At 39.4% G+C, this 19852-nt stretch overlaps 1 protein-coding gene across 1 annotated transcript in view; it reads left to right on the top strand.

The window, feature by feature from the left end:
- MUSK (muscle associated receptor tyrosine kinase) overlaps positions 1-19852 on the top strand; it is a 200114-nt gene that overhangs the window by 170646 nt on the left and 9616 nt on the right. The window contains exons 14-15 of the mRNA XM_063455267.1: positions 2266-2461; positions 5029-5220. Coding sequence (XP_063311337.1) covers positions 2266-2461; positions 5029-5220 — 388 coding nt within the window. The remainder of the gene's footprint in view (positions 1-2265; positions 2462-5028; positions 5221-19852) is intronic.

The raw sequence follows: 19852 nt of genomic DNA, 5'->3' as shown, positions 1-19852 counted from the left end.
CTGTTATAATACCCCAAATGGAAGCATAGGCTGATTAAATCCGTCTCTCAAAATTCTACTGTGAATACTGAAAAGGACAGGTCTCCTATATGGCACTGTAGCTTCACGAAATAGTGCCAAAGACATACAATGGGGGTACCGTTGTACTCAGCAGAAGTAACTGAACACATAATAAAACTTTGTACAGGAATAGCACATACCAACTTTACAAAATACACATAAGAAGTTCTTTGTTATACGTTTGTGTGCGAAAACCCCCAAAAAACTAAATTTTACTCCAATATTTAGCAGAGGTTGGCGGTAAAATGGCTACGTAGAAAGTGTCAAAACAACCTTAGGTAAATAGCCTGTGGTGTCTACTTTATATAAATATATACTTTTGTGTGGCAATTTTGTTTTCTTTTATGGCTATTAAGCTTACAAGACAAACATACCAAATTCTAAAATCGCTCCACATTAAAAGTTTGTTTTACTCCTTGTGCTTTGTGACCTGTAACTACCAAAAAAGCTTAAAATCCCAGATACATTATATATTCTGTAAATCAGAACAACTAAATTAATTTATTTTTAATTACTTTCCTTAACCTGCACTAATTAGGCACACATTATTATTGCAAAAACTGGAAAAAAAAACTAAATTTTTCATTTTTTTTGCATTTTTCTGTATTTTTTTTATAATAAATAAGCATGTATATATATATATATATATATATATATATATATATATATATATATATATATGTTACATCAAATTAAAGCCCTTTCTGTCCTTTAAAAAACGGTATATAATATGCGTCAGTGCAATAAATTAGTCAAATGCAAATTGCAGTTGAACGCAAACAGCAAAAAATGCAAAAAATGCCGTTGTCATAAAGTGAAAGACAAGCTTCCGAAGCTCTGTCCTTAAGGGGTTAATAATTATAAGGATATTTTACATATGGGGTAGAGGTAAGTACCAGGAGCCTTGACCAGTGTCCTCTGTAGTCCAGTTATCATTAATAGCAGAGCTGCAGGAACAGTGCCTGTTTGTGAGGCTTGAGGAAAGTATCACTTTCTGTCTGCCCACTAGCAACCTCGCACGAGGAGTATAGGAAGGTCTAAGTGATGCACACTGTACAACCACTCCTGCAGCTCTAATATCATTAATCTGACTGGTCTACAGAAGTCATAGGAGGGTGGCACTCAAATCCTAAACCTGAAAATAAACCCTTTACGTTAATCCTATGTTTGCCTTTAAACACTAAACACCTCCTGTACCCCAACAATAAATGTTTACCAACTCATGTCCTAAACTAATTCCTCCTTAAACAGCCTTTATATTACAACTGTAATGCCTTCCAATATATCAATGTTCTTAACACTAAACAACCTATGTAATCTAACTCTGAAATTAACCTCTCTCCCTATGTTACACCCCCCTTTACCCTAACGACTTATAACATTATTTATAACACTGTATCAACACAGCTGCATACACCCACTATATTCACTAATTAAAACACATTACATTACAAACAGAGCAGAAATATGTACATACATGCATTTACTTTATCAGCCTTATTTTAGGGAGAAGGGGTGCCTCTATATGTTGTGTCTACAGGCATCTGACATGTAAATCTGGTCATTGGTGAACTTCTCAAGGGAGCCGTTATTGTGAGTAGGAGGCTTTATGGTTGTGAGGTGCAATCTGAACAATGCAGGAGGATAAAGGAAGACTCCAGTGTAGACATAATTCAGAGGGTTTGAAAAATGCACATGCGCACATATAGACACGAGGGTTAAAGTGTAAAAAAAAAGAGATTAATTTTTTTTTAACATGGGGTGGTAAAATAAGCCACATAGCTATCGTATACACTTATCAGCCACAACATTAAAACAACCTGCCTAAAATGATGTAGGTCTCCCTAGTGTTGCCAAAACAGCTCTGATGCGTCAAGGCATGGACTCCATAAGACCTCTGAACGTGTCTTGTGGTATCTGGCACCAAGACATTAGCAGCAGATCCTTAAAGGGACACTACAGTCACCAAAACAACTTTAGCTTATAGATCATGCTCCAGCAGTCTATTATAATATGACTGTAATTATGAAGTCACAAAATTGCTAATATGATCTTTCATTGCATTACTTTGTAGAAAAAAAGCATATATTAATGTGCAACTTATCTTTGGTCTTTTAATATCAAATAATTTCAATAGTATTTTACAATATTTTGACAATAGCTCAGTATGAACCTAACTCACTTTATTTTATTGATGTATTTCAGGTGCTGCAAATTTACCTGCGACAATTAAAACGGTGTTTGAATCCCCCATTATGCCTTCCTCATCTTCTTTCTTTTCTTCAACTCACTCAATGATTATCATAATATCCGCCATCTGCAGCTTTGGAGCTTTGACATTAGTGTTGATTGTTGCAGTTTTTTGCTGCCGCAGACAAAAGAAATTGAAAAACAAAAACAGGTGAGGTTTTATCGTCTCTTTGAAATGGTAAAGGACATACTCAGTGATCACTTATTAAAGGGGAACTGACACTTTTCAGGATTATTTAATATTAAATTTACTTATTCCTATATTTAACAAATATTCATTTGTCAAATGTGAAAAAAATATTACATCTAGAAAGTCATGCCTCTTTATCAGGCAGTTGGGTGCCTCCATTTTAGTTCCATGTCAAGCAATATTAAAAGCTTGGTCCTTTAACTGGCAGTCAGCATAGAGAAAGCATACATAGAAGAGTAACAATTAAGACATTTTTCTATTTTTCCTCTTCTTTTGCAATACTTGCCTTCACATTGCCTTGTCTGAAGTAGGTTATAATGTTGTTTATTAAATCTTAAATATAAATTGAAAATAAATTGGAGAATCTCATGTAAAAATGTTAATGCAAGCTGTAGGTGGTTTTCATGTTATATTCAGTGGTGTAATTTCTCGAGAAGTGACTCATTAAGGAAGTGATTTTTATTTTTATTTTTTCTTGTATCCACAGGCAATAGATTTATAAATTGGAATATATATATATATATATATATAAACAGGATTTTCTTGGCACTTACCCTCCAGCGTTGTAGACTAACCAAATCTTGTCCTGGTGCAAGCCCAGCGTAGTAATAGGAGCACTCATAGGACTTTCTTTCCAGTGATTCTTTTATTGTGGTATCATATATTGTTCAAAAAAATTCGATCAACGTTTCGACCCCTATATAATATGAAAATATGATACCACAATAAAAGAATCACTGGAAAGATAGCCCTATGAGTGCTCCTATTACTCCTTGTGTGTATATATATATATGTATATATATTATATATATGATGCTTCTTATTTATACAGGATGAACATACATCACCTGTAACAGTGAACAGCTGTGAAGTTCTAGGTTGTGTCAATCTAAAAACAAGCCTACCAAGTGTTAGCTTAAATGTACTGTGTGTAGTCATGTTTTGTGATCTCTTCTTTCCGTGCTAGTATTTTTATTTTAGAATGCATTAAATAATTTGAATCAGTAATATACTATATAGCAGGCAGTTAACAATATTTTAGGGTATCAAACAAAAAAAATTTAGTATCAGTTCTATACATGAACAAAAGACTGTCTAGTAATGAAATACACAAATCACACCACTTTACAGATCATGGCAAAGAGATAAGATATGCAGGGCAAATACATAGTGTGTTTAACCATTTAAGTGGTGCATGATGGACTATGCCATCAAGCAGTGCAGGACATTAATGCCCATTTGCGACATAGACCATCATTCGTTAAAAGTACCAGGTATCATTGGATGCGGGACCTCTTTGTCACCTGGGACCACATTTGTTGACAGGCAGTTGACAGATTGACAGATGAAAATACCCTTCCTGCACAAATCACAGTGTGCAGGAGTTGCAGCAGAGAGAGACATTTTCTTCTCATGCTGTAAGCACACAGTACAGAGCACTCTGTACTGTGTGAACTGACATTAGCAGAGTGAATCCCTCTGAGGTAGGATAAAAGGATGGGATTAAATAGAGGGATTAGGGACAGGATTAGGAGTTGGATTATGGATAGGATTACGGATTGGATTATGGATAGGATTATGAGTCTGATTAGGGGCTGGATTATGGGTAGAATTATGAGGGGTTTTTTTTGTTTGCCTTATTTATACATATAGGGGGGGGGGGGTGGAATAATACTTCAGAAGTTAGAGTCTAGCACCCTACTGTTTTCAAACATAAACAGCCATTACTGTTGATGTAGTAGAGGTGGTATATGGTGAAACAGAAATACTTAGGTACATCCCATTGTTTGGTATTAATACAGGGTTATTCACAAATGGGGTAAAACTATCCATCAATGTGCGGATGCGCAGGACCTGAAAAGTCCTGAATTTGGTTGGGATTTCATCCAGACTGAATGTCCCCAAAGGCTGAAATCCAGACTGAATGCTTCAATTCTGGGCCTGCAAGCTGCAAATAGTTCAAATACTGTGACAGTGTGAGGGTTAATTATGTAGTGGCTGGCCAGCACTTGCTAAAAAATTAGAAATGATAGAGGAGATAAGATAACATGTTGCCAATATTTACAAACATTTATAGACATATTTAAAGTACAAACATTTATATGGTAACCTGTCCTTTAATACAAGTCTGCAGAAAATAAGTTTAAGCCATTTAAACTTGAGGAAATGGGATTTCATACACATCATCTGGGAGTTCTTTTTTTAACAGTTACAAGAATAAATATATAATATTTAACAAATTTAACAAACAGAGGTTGTGCTGTCAAAAATAACAAACATTCTCTTTCATTGTTGTTTTTGCAAATCAAGTCATGCATGACTGTAAAAAACAATATTGGTATTATTAGTAATAACATTATAATCAGGAAGAATTGGGTTTGAGAATCAGGAGTGTATTTTTTCTCATTATGGTATTCAGTAGGAAATTGTAGAGCCAACCGTCACATGGGGAGGGGGGGCTTTAAAGTTTGATAAACTTTAACGTAAATCACTATGGTTTTATGCTAACGGTGATTTACCTATTGCAGGGAGGCTGCTGCACCGACCCTAACTGCTCTGCCATCAGAGCTTTTACTCGACAGGTTACATCCTAACCCTATGTATCAACGACTGCCACTTCTTTTAAATCCTAAACTCCTAAGCCTTGAGTATCCAAGAAATAACATTGAGTATGTGAGAGACATCGGAGAAGGGGCGTTTGGACGAGTCTTTCAAGCAAGGTAAAAAACTGTACTTCTTAAATTTTAATCACTAATCTCTTGTCCTCTATAATTGGTTCTGTAATATGCTCTATGATACCTGAACATTTTTATCAGTAATCCCTGAGAATCTTGAAAAAAGAAAGCCTTGAGTTCTAAGAAACCAAGTGTATGCCCAGTAAGTGACCACAGTTCTGAACACGTTATCTTGATTCTTGAATCCCTACCAAGCCAAGGCATGCAGAGTGTGATAACTGGATCCTCTGTATTTAACAAGATAATTTTACAAGTAGGAGACGAACACCAGCTGTTAAGCTAGAGTATCATTGCTTCCTTATGACTCTTGCATTTGTGTGATGCTGAGAATTTAGCATGTCAACCTGATGTTCTGGAAAATACCCAGAGTCTCATGGTTACATTGGGTTGCACAGATATGCTTCTGGTACTTCTTCTGTTCTTGTTTATCTACATTTGTAATCTAAATGAAACTGATTTACTTCCACTCAACATGAATATTAATTTCAGCAACTGAAAGACAGGAATATCTTAAAATTCTCTTGTTATGTGTGAACTGTTCCTAACCCGTGTTTGGATTTATATTATATCACTGCGTTGCCATATGTTCATCTCGAAAAACTCTGCATTTGTCAAAACAAGTTAAAACAGCTCCTTCTGTTCCTTTTAAAATATTTATATTGACTCATATTAAACACATGCCTTTTGCTAAACTTAGTAACCTCCTGATTTCCCCTGGTACCATATTTCAGCACTCCAGACATAATTCCATGTTTAGCGCCAATGATATGTCATACAACTGGATTCCTCATTCATTCCCAGTCTATATGTACTGACATTTAGTCAAGAAGCATGTCTATTCAGGAAGTGTCTGCCATATAAATCACTGATATTTTTAATGCAGATGCTAAGACTTTACCAATGTAGAGTGTGGAAGCCTAGCCAAGAACCAACAGACTTCTTGCATGAAACACTTGTGTATAACTAGAATTTACATAAGCTTTGCATTGAAGGCAGCCAAATTCTACATCTTGATTTAATACTGTGGTAATGAACGCAATGTAGGATGAGTGGAAGAGCAAGGACCTTCACCTCTTTTGTTTCCAGTAGTGAATGTTGGAGAACTCTGCCTCTACAAAATGTGGATTTATTATTCCATTCTAGTGATGACGTGACAATATTTTGAACTTGTGTATGTCTTTGCAAAGCTTCAGCAATTGTAGACATATAAATTATATACTGAAACAATTCAAAGTAGCTTAATAAGGGGTGGTTTTAGGTATTCTTACTAATAATACTAAATTCACATTGTTGCAAAAGCAAGTAAATGTAGTAACGTAAAGTCCAATTAGCAGTCTATAAACAGTCTTGTAATGCCAATGGGTTCTTTGAATTCATGAATTATGTGACATTTCTGTTTCCCTATAGTGATGTCAGCATTAAAACTCAACATTTTAAAGGTGAACTATATATGTATATAATATTTGTAACAACTGATAAATGTGTAACCTTGTTATAAGATAAGTTAATGGTTATAGGAAGGTTAGGATAATGTTATGGGTTTGGGGAAGTTCGTTTAAGGAAGTCTTTAGTGTCATGGGAAGTTAGATTTGGGAAGCTTTACATTTAGGGAATATAAGGAGGAGAGTGTGCTTTCCTACAAGATACTGTGGACTTTTCTTTATGCTTCTATAACCAAAATGTTCTATAAATATTTTTTTTTTGAGAGTATGGCATATTTTTATTTTGTTTGAAATACACATTCTATATCAAATATTAAATGATAGATGAGGAAAATATAATCATTAAAGAAAAGGTATCCAGACATTGAGAACAATTGTTCGTTTGGTTAAAAAGCATGGAAATATTTTTTTGTGTTGTTAATTAAAAGACTACCCAGAAATTGTTCCTTGCAACTTGTATAGCTTTGAGTAACAAATGATATCTCAATAACCAATTAAAGAACAAATGTGTGTGTGGTGGGACCGCCGCTATTCGTGGGTTTTGCTCTTCTTTAATATGTGTGTTGCCTTTATATTTGTGTGCTGTGCCGGCTCCCCATTTGGGAGTGCTTCCACAAAGGGAATCCATTCGCCTCCTGAACAGGTCCCGCGTTGTGACTCCCAGGTGCAGAGGCTCATGGGATGAAGATATTTGGGTGGTGGGAACAGGGGACAAAGAGGCTCCTGAGAAGAAGATCCTCTGTCACCAAAAGTGGGAAGCCCCATGGTTGGGTGGCAGGAACAAGGGACAAAGGGACTGGAGTTTCGTTTCTGCAATATGACCCCTGAGAGGGGACACTGTTGTTGTGTGGTGTACACCCCTTGCATGGACCTTTAGATAAAAGCAGAGTGTGGCAAATAAAGTGTTGTTGTACCGCCAGTTACTAGGGGGGAAATGGCTCTCTTTATACTTTACATGGTTCCTGTTTGGCCTGAAGGAAGGGAATTAGCGGAAGTAACCGGTCTGGTTACCTGTGGTCCGTGACAATGTGAATTACCAGAGAGTTACAACAGAACACATTGGATCTACTATATGTGGCAGTATGCTCAGTATGCTTTGCAAGTCTGAAATCTGAGTCCACAGATATATCAGTGAGATAAGGCAGGAAAATCCATAGAGAAATAAACCTTGTTAAACTGGTTCACTGGAAATAAAAATAACAAAAGTGGAAAGAGAGAATTTTCAAGTGTTCAATATAAATAGTAATTCACGGGGGGCGGGGCCAAGCTAGCAAACTGAGCAGACGCATGTAAGCCGGGCTCCTGCCTTACTTGCCAATCTCACGCAGATATTCGCCAAACTCGACAAACTACGCAAACCGGGGTGCACTACCTGCCTCAGGAGTGACCTGGTGATCATCCCGATATCTGACTTGAACACTTTGGTGACCGGGAGCCCAAGATGGACAGCCGCGGCCTACTGATGGTGAAATCGGGGAGAGACGGCCGCTCTCCTCGCCTAAACATCAGAGGTACGGACCCACAAATGCCCTACCCCCCCCCCTGGACCGGCGGGGGTTATCCCGGTCCAACCCTGAGGGGAAAACTCCCTGCTCGGACCCCAGGGGTAGAATCCAACGGGCAGCAAGAAGCAGCGCAACCAGGCAACATGGCCGCCGCCACATGTGCTCAGGGCATGGAGCAAACTGACCTTGAGGCCAGGCTGGATGAACTATTCACCAGGTTCTGGATGACAATAGCTACCCGGGAACAAAGGGCCAAGGCACACATCATCGCTACCATGGAACAGGCGAACCCCAGGCCCAAGCACACGCCTCCCCCTGCAATCGGGGCTTGCAAACGGCGCCGGGTATGGCACACTGAAAGAACCCGAAAACCCAAGAAACTAACACCGCCATTGGCGGCAGCCCGTCCACGCAAGTGCCCAGGGAAATTAAACCTCCCTGAGCGACAACGACGGCAAGCAGGGCCAATCAAGGACCGGACAAGGCTGAAGGACCCCAAGCGGACCACACCGCAACACCTCAACCGACGCCGGCATGAGGCAGACCCCCGCCCGGGCATACCCAGGAGGCAACACAGCCGCCTGCAATACGTTGGCTCCCACGGAATCTCCCACACTAACAGCTATGCTCTACCGGAATGGGACTCTGATCTCGCCGCAGCAAACACCTCCAGTGCCGCACAGAGTGACTGGCAACACCATAGCATCCCACCGCACCGCAACAGCTACAACAGCCCTCTGAGAGCCGGCATCGGCTGACACAAGAATCACGCCACCAGAATGGTCCCCGGCCACATTAAGCTGCTATCCATGTGGCCAACGTCAACTGCCTTACCTACTTTAAGCGACAAGCATGGATAAAAGGGGACTCAGCGACTTATATATGTTTTTGACTCTCCCAATGAGGCATTTCTCTCTACAGCTCGAAACACACATATGGGACAGTAACTAATACCGGCATCTTAAACTGTGAGACAAACCTATCCCTATTAATATGTCTTTCCTCTTAACTGTCTACTTCTCCTAGTATGATACACTGTCCATTTATATGGGATAACACGTTTATAATGCCTGCTATTGTAGCTCAACATGCAGTCCCTATTATATGTTTTAAGTGCTAAGCTCTGAATAAGGGAACGTTACCTCTAGTTCACCTGTTTATACAGCTACCAGTCAGCTCATGACGTTTCAATTACATGTATATCTACAACCATGCCTAGCATAGCCTGGTTATAGACCAACTGTTTAACTCCCAATATCACTTCAAGCATGCTATATAACCGTCTCACATATACTTCACTAAGCCTATATATATATGATAGATGGAACAGAATGGAACCTTCATAAATGTTAACTATTGTTTGTACTATTGTGAAAATGTGCTTAGAGATCACCTATAACCTAAAACGCAACTAGCCTGACTATGTGCATATCTAGATTCGCATGTTTTGTTACGCAATAATGTTGCATAGTAGCCTATGTTTAACTAAGCGTATTATTAATAGGGGCACTCAATATCAGAGCCAATGACGTAATCGCTATGACAAACCTTATTTTACTCTCATTCATTGGAACTACACAGTTTTCATCATTGTATTTCCATGCTACCCTGCACAACAAAAAGTGCTGAACTGACTTGTTTTACTAATACATACAGCCGAGCATACTGAAACAGGATAGTTCCTCAACCTAACAGCTAGAAACTACCGACCCAAGAATTTCTACTTGCCTTCACGCACCCTAGACAATGTGTAATGCTGACGACTGGTGTAGATATCTTTCTCTCTTTGACCCCTCAGGAGCACGGCATGCTCCATAGTCTAAGCCTACAAACCTCAACGAGTACCTTTACCATAGACATCGTTACTCAGCTTGTACTTAGCTTGTTTTATTAATTTTGTTGCAAATGCTTACAATCAACGGTACATGTGACTAAGTTTGACTTATCATTACCTTTAGTTATTTAGACATAACTGTACCAACGTTAGCCTGATATTCATATAAAAATGTGCTGTCAAATTGCATGCCATGGCAAATCCATTGTTCCTAATCGGCTTGCTAATGCTGTTGTGGCATCGCAAGACAAAATGTTAACTGTCTTTACATGCACAAGAAAAATAAAGAATTTAAAAAAAAAAAAAAAAAAAAAAAAAAAAAAAAAAAAAAAAAAAAAAAATTGTAATTCACTTCTACAAGTAAATAAGCAAAAGATAAAGCTAAATATGGGACAAACAGAAAAATATATGTCCCTCTTGAGAAGTAGCTGGAAAAAACTGAATGTTCTCCAAAGGTCCTATCTAAGGGGCTTGGGATTGTTGTGGACATCAGAGGTAGGTAGTGGTTAATTTAGGAGGTCCATTTTTTTTTAAAGAAAAAGCTGCACGAGTCAGGTGATGTGTAGCAGTTTTTTGAACCAGCAGCAACTGTGGCCTGCCTCCTTGATCTTGAATGTTACAAAATCAGACTGAATGTCTCCAGCTAGCTAACATACCCACAGTTAAACCATAATCCTTGCAAGCTTCACACGTGATGGGTGGAGATCCTCTACCCCATAATGATGTCACAGGCAAACAACAGCCACTTAGGGTCAGGGTCCATAATGATTAATAAAGGTAGAGACCAGTTGACCAATAGTGTGGGAGAGGTGAGAGACTCTCTCTATCTTAGCACATCTAACCATGTCCTCAGTGTTCAGTTATACTGTTCTCTCACTTCATACACGTCACAGTGATTTCTATTGTCTGCTTGATTTTGACCTATTTGCCTGTTACTTCGTTTCTAATGCCTGCCCCTGACCTTGACTTCCGTTGACCATGAGTTTGGTAATCCCTATTTGATACCTTGCTTTTTGCTTACTACTAATACCTGGGCTTCTCCTGTCAAAACCATAACACAGGACTGACCTAAGCCTAACTCACAAACCTAGGTAGGAGTGAGCACCAGACCATAGAGAGGCCAGGCTACCACAGAGTATAAATAACAGAACATCTGCAAGCAGACACGGAGTAAACAGAAGTACATGGTATCGAAAGGCAAATGACCCCTATAACATTTTATATTTATTTAATTAATTGACCCTCACCCTTTAAATATTTGGTTTCTAGGTGGTAGCACTGTCATCGGGCACATAGTTGAGATTTTTGTAAAATTCGGCCTCGCATTTAAAACATCCGGGCCTGTATTTGAAGCAGTCGGTTGGGATTTCAGCCACCTGGCTGTGTTTGGTCCACCTGAAGTTCGTACCAAATTCAGGCCCATTCAGGGCGTGAATTTGCAAAATCTGGACATTGTTAAATAGTGTGAACAATGTCCGCATTTTGCAGTACAAATGCAAAAGAATGGTTTTGCCTAACTATTTTTATATAATAACAACTTGGCAGCACCGGCCCTTATAGGACCACTGTCCCTTCATAGGCACGGAGGACAGATTCGCATGCACAGATTGGAGCAATTCAGCCGGACCTGAATTCCAGGCAGCCTCCTTGTCTCCCTCTCGCAAGCTCTGATATTACAGGATTACAGAAATACCAACGCTCGGGTAAAGGGAGAGAGATGGTCTGTACCATGCGGAGGTACAGACCAAATAACCCGCCCCCTGGACCACCAGGAATAGTCATCAGCATGCTCTCTCTCCCCTGAAAGATAAAATTAAACTGTAGGCACTCAGACCACTTTTTTGGTCATCTAAATGACCCTGGACGCCCTCACGTTATGCATGATGACTTACTGCACCACCGGAATCCCCACTGATTCATGCTTTCCTATGTATAAATACTAATGCAAGCGCATTAGGTCTCCCCTGTCAACATCAGTGGGAGAAGCCTGACACAGTGCTGAGGGACATCAAATTCATGCTTTCGTATGTGGAAATACTAATGCAAGCGCATTAGGTCTCCCCTGTCAACGTCAGTGGGAGAAGCCTGACACAGCAATGAGGGACATCGGCACTGGATTCAGGTAAGGGTTTTAAACCCTTCAGCTCTGTGGGAGGGGGCGCGAAGGAGGGGGCAGTGTAGGAACCTATAACAGGTTTTTTTTCCTGGCACTATAGAATTCCTTTAAGCAACCATCCTACACCCAAACACCTAACCCTCTGCCATCTTATACCTTATTAACACACTACACCCTCTGCCATCTTACCCCCTATTAACACTACATCCACCTGCCATTATACCCCTACCCCCATTAACACACTACACCCCCTGCTATGCAATGCCCTATTAACTCACTACACCCTCTGCCATCCTACCTCAACTAGTCATAATGAAATTGACTTGGAACAAATATGTCACCATAGCTATACCTTGTAGCTGTAAAAAAACGTAACTTTTGGGAAAATATCCACTTAATGCTTTCTATGATTAATAAAACATAAAATTCAAAAAATCTACCAGAAATCATCAGATGCTGGTGAACAGCCTCAAAACTATGATCATGCAGAATAGAGTGTACAGGGAGAACACATCACAAAAAAAACAATACTTAGGAGTCATCTTAAAATTCCTAAGCACATTTATAATATATGTAGTGTCTTTCAAAAAGATGCTGTATATTGTACAATATATTGGAGATTTAAATCAATACATATTGATAAGTTAGCAGAGTCAGATACAATTCTGGATGCTATAAGGTTTCCAGGTGGGGAGTTTAACCCCTTAAGGACCAAACTTCTGGAATAAAAGGGAATCATGATGTGTCACACACGTCATGTGTCCTTAAGGGGTTAAACCATTACAAATGTTTGTTGAGATATACAAAGTCAGGATATGTGGAAATTCATTGTTTAAAAACGTAAATACTCATCTTCATAAGGATGCCCAATGTAATCATCTCTTATCCCTTATCTAGATATCCCAATAAGATTCTTGAGAATCTGGAGAATTTCTTAATCTTATTTTTCTCATAATCAGTCTTGTCCCGCATATACTGCCAGTACATTTGACCTGTTCCTCCAATGCTTTAAAACGAACTAGTTGTTTTTTGTTTTGTTTTGTGTTAATTCTTTACAGTTCTTGTTCCAACTGTGGTTTCTAATCATCTGGATTCCCTTAATCTCTTGATTTAACTGAGATAGCTTTTCACTCTGCAAGATATCCAAATGTTCATCATTTCAAATGAAAAGTTTTCCAAAGCATTATTCTAAATTTCCACATGCTTTAGATTTGCTTTACTTTTAAAAGTGTGACCCTTAATTCTCGGTTTATCACTTCTTTTAAATACCTTAAGGTTGAAGTTTTCCATTTATACTTTAATTCTTTCACTAACAATATTTCCAAATGTTTAAATGTGACCTCTATGTCATCATCTTTATTTGTTCTACCATCATTAATCTGAGTGGGAGTCCCATCAAAATTAAACAGTATATTTTTTCTACAGTCAAACAGTGACATTTCATCATTAGCCTAGTTTATTTTAACCAATACAATTAAAGTGACAAAATGCAACTTGCAATAAGTGACCAGATGTTGCTAAGCAAATATATTACAATCAGTGCAACCACCAAATAAGAATCAATAACTCAAGCACTAAAAAGACTTAATATATATATATATACACTGCTCAAAAAATTAAAGGGAACACTTAAACAACACAATGTAACTCCAAGTCAATCACACTTCTGTGAAATCAAACTGTCCACTTAGAAAGCAACACTGAGTGACAATCAATTTTACATGCTGTTGTGCAAATGGGATAGACAACAGGTGGACATTATAGGCAATTAGCAAGACACTGACAATAAAGAAGTGGTTCTGCAGGTGGTGACCACAGACCAATTCTCAGTTCCTATGCTTCCTGGCTGATGTTTTGGTCACTTTTGAATGCTGGCGGTGCTTTCACTCTAGTGGTAGCATGAGTCTACAACCCACACAAGTGGCTCAGGTAGTGCAGCTCATCCAGGATGGCACATCAATGCGAACTGTGGCAAGAAGGTTTTCTGTGTCTGTCAGCGTAGTGTCCAGAGCATGGAGGCGCTACCAGGAGACAGGCCAGTACATCAGGAGACATGGAGGAGGCCGTAGGAGGGCAACAACTCAGCAGCAGGACCGCTACCTCTGCCTTTGTGCAAGGAGGAACAGGAGGACCACTACCAGAGCCCTGCAAAATGACCTCCAGCAGGCCACAAATGTGCATGTGTCTGCTCAAACGGTCAGAAAGACTCCATGAGGGTGGTATGAGGGCCCGACGTCCACAGGTGGTGGTTGTGCTTACAGCCCAACACCGTGCAGGACGTTTGGCATTTAACAGAGAACACCAAGATTGGCAAATTCGCCACTGGCGCCCTGTGGTCTTCACAGATGAAAGCAGGGTCACACTGAGCACATGTGACAAACGTGACAAACGTGCTGCCTGCAACATCCTCCAGCATGACCGGTTTGGCAGTGGGTCAGTAATGGTGTGGGGTGCATTTCTTTGGGGGGGCCGCACTGCCGAGATTAGATCCTCAGACCCCTTGTGAGACCATATGCTGATGCGGTTGGCCCTGGGTTCCTCCTAATGCAAGACAATGCTAGACCTTCTGTGGCTGGAGTGTGTCAGCAGTTCTTGCAAGACGAAGGCCTGCTATGGACTGGCCCACCCGTTCCCCAGACCTGAATGCAATTGAGCACATCTGGGACATCATGTCTCGCTCCATCCATCAACGTCACGTTGCACCACAGACTGCCCAGGAGTTGGCAGATGCTTTAGTCCAGGTCTGGGAGGAGATCCCTCAGGAGACCATCCGCCACCTCATCGGGAGCATGCACAGGTGTTGTAGGGAGGTCGTACAGGCACGTGGAGGCCACACACACTACTGAGCCTCATTTTGACTTTTTTTAAGGACATTACATCAAAGTTGGATCAGCATGCAGTGTGTTTTCCCACTTTAATTTTGAGTGTGACTCCAAATCCAGACCTCCATGGGTTGAAAAATTTGATTTCCATTTTTTAATTTTTGTGTGATTTTGTTGTCAGCACATTCAACTATGTAAAGAACAAAGTATTTCAGAAGAATATTTAATTCATTCACATTGTGTCTCATATTGTGTCTCCCTCTCATTTTTTATCTATCTATCCATCTACAGTGAGAGAAAAAAAGTAGTTGATCCCCTGCTGATTTTGGTTGATGTATTTTAACAGTGAGAGATAGAATAACAAATATAAAAATCCAGAAAAACGCATGTCAAAAAAGTTATACATTGATTTGCATGTATTTGACTCCTTCGACTTAGTACTTAGTGGCAAAACCCTTGTTGACAATCACAGAGGTCAGACCTTTCTTGTAGTTGGCCACCAGGTTTGCACACATCTCAGGAGGGGATTTTTTCACACTCCTCTTTGCCGATCCTCTCCAAATCTTTAAGGGTTTGAGGCTGATGTTTGGCAACTCGAACCTTAAGCTCCCTCCACAGATTTTCTATGGGATTAAGGTCTGGAGACTGGCTGGGCCATTTCAGGACCTTAATGTGCTTCTTCTTGACCCACTCCTTTCTTGCCCTGGCTGTGTGTTTTGGGTCATTGTCATGCTAGAATACCCACCCACGACTCATTTTTAATGCCCTGGCTGAGGGAAGGAGGTTCTCAACCAAGATTTGAAGGTACATGGCCCCGTCCATCGTCCCTTTGATGTGTTGCAGTTGTCCTGTCCCCTTAGCGGAAAAACACCCCAAAGCATAATGTTTCCACCTCCATGTTTGATGGTTGGGATGGTGTTATTGGGGTCATAGGCAGCATTCCTCCTCCTCCAAACACGGCGCATTGAGTTGATGCCAAAGAGCTCGATTTTGGTCTCATCTGACCATAACACTTTCACCCAGTTCTCCTCTAAATCATTCAGATGTTCATTGGCAAACTTCAGACAGGCCTGTACATGTGCTTTCTTGAGCAGGGGGACTTTGTGGGCACTGCAAGGACTTCAGTCCTTCATAGCGTAGTGTGTTACCAATTTTTTTCTTGGTTACTATGGTCCCAGCTGCCTTGAGATCATTAACAAGATCCTCCCGTGTAGTTCTGGGCTGATTTCTCATGATCATTGAAACTCTACGAGGTGAGATCTTTCATGGAGCACCAGACCGAGGGACGCTGACAGTTATTTTGTGTTTCTTCCATTTGCGAATAATCGCACCAACTGTTGTCACCTTCTCACTAAGCTGCTTGGCGATGGTCGTGTAGCCCATTCCAGCCCTGTGTAAGTATACAATCTTGTCCCTGACATCCTTGGACAGCTCTTTGGTCTTGACCATGGTGGAGAGTTTGGAATCTGATTGATTGATTGATTGCGTCTGTGGACAGGTGTCTTTTATACAGGTAACGAGCTGAGATTAGGAGCACTCCATTTAAGAGACACCTGGGAGCCAGATATCTTGCTGATTGATAGGGGATCAAATACTTATTTCACTCATTAACATGCAAATCAATGTATAACTTTTTTGACATGCGTTTTTCTGGATTTTTTGTTATTCTGTCTCTCACTGTTAAAATACACCTACCATTAAAATTATAGACTGATCATTTCTTTGTCAGTGGGCAAATAGATACTAGATACTAAGGACCACACAAATATTGCTATAAGGGTTTATATATGTTCTATAGACTTACTGTTGATGGTCCTGAGAGAATGCCAAAAGCATTAAAGCGGGTTTAATTTAATTGCCAAAAATAAAAAGATATTATATATTAGTTTTCTGGATTTTCAGATCTTTGCTGTAACATGAGGTGATAGTCTGGATATTGCATTTGACAAAAAGTTTCTACATATGAAATGCTAGTTTGGACAGTACTGTATCTGCTCCCTGCTGTACATTTACAGTACTGTGTATATATATATATATCTATATATATATATATATATATATATATATAGTGACCCGGGACCATATAACCACACAGTCTTAATGTTAAGAACACCCCACAAATGTGTCCTTAAGGGGTTAAACAAAAAGAAAAGCCTTGCTCTTCTGAGCACTAACTGACAGTTTTTTTTCCAACTGCTGTTGGGCGACTTAATCGCTTCCAACAATACAAAACACAAATCAATGTTTCCTTTCTCGTTCAGAACATGAAGATTCTTGCACAGAGAAATGCAGTCTCACACACTGCTTGTCCTTCTCCCTGTGAATACCTGAAAGGGAAATTTTATAGCAGTCTTGTGCTAATCATTGCCAATAGGTGAGCAACTATCTGGGTGATCCAGAACTTCTGGACTGGACTGCTCACCTGCCGTGCTGCCTGTGGAATGGAGCACTGGCCTCCCTTCACTCCAAATGCTCCACCCCAGGAACCCATATTAAATTACAAAATTGCTATGACTAAACAGACAGACCTTCTTCCTGGGGCTTTTAATTTACATATTCCAATACTTTTGGAGAAATATACACTCCATCCATAACAATGCCTTGCACTCAGCCACAATATATATACATATACACATATCTACACACTATATGGACAAAAGTATTGGGACACACCTATTAATTATTGAATTCAGGTGTTTCAATCAGATCCATTGCCACAGGTATATAAAATCAAGCACATAGTCATGCATTCTGCATTTACAAGCATTTGTGAAAATGTAAATGTGTCGTTGTGCAGAGCTCAGTGAATTCAGGTGTGGTCCTGTGATAGGATGTCACCTTTGCAATAAGTCAGTTCATGAAATTTCATCCATACTAGCTACAGTTAATGTGACAATATACTAGGCAGCAATTGGTCTCTGTATAGATTAAAGTTGCAGACTAGAACACCCTTGAAGCTGTTTGGAGGATACTAGGGACTAGCACATAGCCTTCTCTTTTTAAAGACAGTGGAAGAGCTTCTTTTCAGTCCCCTGATGTATACCTCCTTCTGGCAATAAGGGGTAACTTTATCTCTGCAGGTTGAGTTACAGATTAGAACACCCTTGAAGGTGTTGGGAGGAGATTAGGAACTAGCATATAGCTTGTCCTCTCTAAGATATTAGAGGAGCTCACTTACAGCCCTCTTATCCACTCCTCCCTCTGTACATTACTCATACCAAGGGGTTACTCGACTTGCACAATTGATTGCAATGTTGTGGCAATAACCTTTTTTTCAGTTTTCACTGCCCTAGTATATCTATGGGAATTTATGTGTCTCCCCTTTATGGTAGACCTTTAATTGGTGATATCTTGCAAAATTAGGGCTTAATAAAGACAGATGTCAGTTGATTACTTTGCAAGAGCACCAACATACAAGACATTAGGGAGCCCTTCTTTTTCTCGGCCCCCCTTTTTTTCTTTTCCCAGTATACACACATCACATCACTGTAGGTTTCCATAGGTACAAACCTCCAAGTTGTTCAATATATCACCTTGCCAGCCAAAACTTCTAATCTATATATGAGGAAGAATGCCCAAGGGTGCAACCTTCTGAGTTTATAGAAGTGAGACTACTCTTGAAATCACCACTTTTATAAAGAAATAGGGGACACTTTAAATACTGTAACCATGTCATCAACGTTTAGAGATTTAGAGAGTTCCTTTAATTGCATATGTGCAGTTTTCATGATCTGCAAAAGTATGTAAAGGATGAAGACTGGGATGCTTTAAACGCATAATATGTGATCGCTGGAATGCTCTTCTTACTCCAGTCTGCTGTTGATTGTGTCTCATAAATGCTTAAGCCCCACTATCTGCTAAGACAAATATTAACAGTGCTTTTCAGAAACTAGACATGACTCTAAATGCATTTTTAGACCGTGCTAAAAAGTTGTGTGAAACTGTATTTATTGAAATACGTAGAAGCAAAAAAAAGCAACTGTTAAAAAGTTTCTTCAGGCACATTCATAAATTCTATTAGAATTGGTTGCCGTGACTAAGTATTAATATACATATAAGTCAAATTAGCTTTGGTTTTGTTTGCAATCTGCAAAGAATAACTGTGGTTTATATTTCCATTTCACATAAATGGATTTGTGAATATACTCTAGATCGTTTGGCCCTTTGTGACATATGGATATCATTCTTTTTGGATATTGTCTGCTTGGTATTTATAATCAAATGATAATACATACCTATGCAAAATATGGATTTGTCTGATGTCCTGAAATGCACAGATTTAAATGTGTTATAATCTGCATAAAACCAAATATTTTATTTTATTGTATTAACTCTTTTATATATACAGGTATCTAGCTCTGAAGAATTCCCTCTGATTTCTGAACAACATAAATTCTTAACAGAAAGTATACTACAGGCTGATAAAGCTTCAGGGATTTTGTTCCACATTAACAATTTCATGCTGATTTTTCTGCCACTTCTTTTTTTATCTGAACAGCTTTAAGCTAATGTTATCTATAGAATATACATGTTATAATCTGTAATCATTATAAACATTTTGTTATCCCTTTTTCAATTAAATGTCTGATTAAACATAGCATGCAAATATTTAAAAGTGGATTGAAGGGTTTCCACATTATTGTTTACTGCAGTAGTTTCCAAACCAGTCCTCAAGTCATGCCTTTTAGTCCAGGATTTAGGGATTTAAAATCATGAAAATATCGGAAAGCATCAGATTGGCTGAGATCATCAGGTTTGATGATCTGAGGCAAGGGGTAGAGGCAATCATGAGAAGACCCGCGCCACTGGAAAGAGGAGAGTAAAATCACCTTTAACTCTTTTCACGGGGGGGGACGTCCACCAAAACTGTTATTGAACATAACAGGAATATGTGTTTG

This window comes from Pelobates fuscus, chromosome 5 (genome assembly GCF_036172605.1).
Source record: "Pelobates fuscus isolate aPelFus1 chromosome 5, aPelFus1.pri, whole genome shotgun sequence".
Classification (NCBI taxonomy): Eukaryota; Metazoa; Chordata; class Amphibia; order Anura; family Pelobatidae; genus Pelobates; species Pelobates fuscus.
This window is presented reverse-complemented; position numbering and strand designations above follow the sequence as displayed.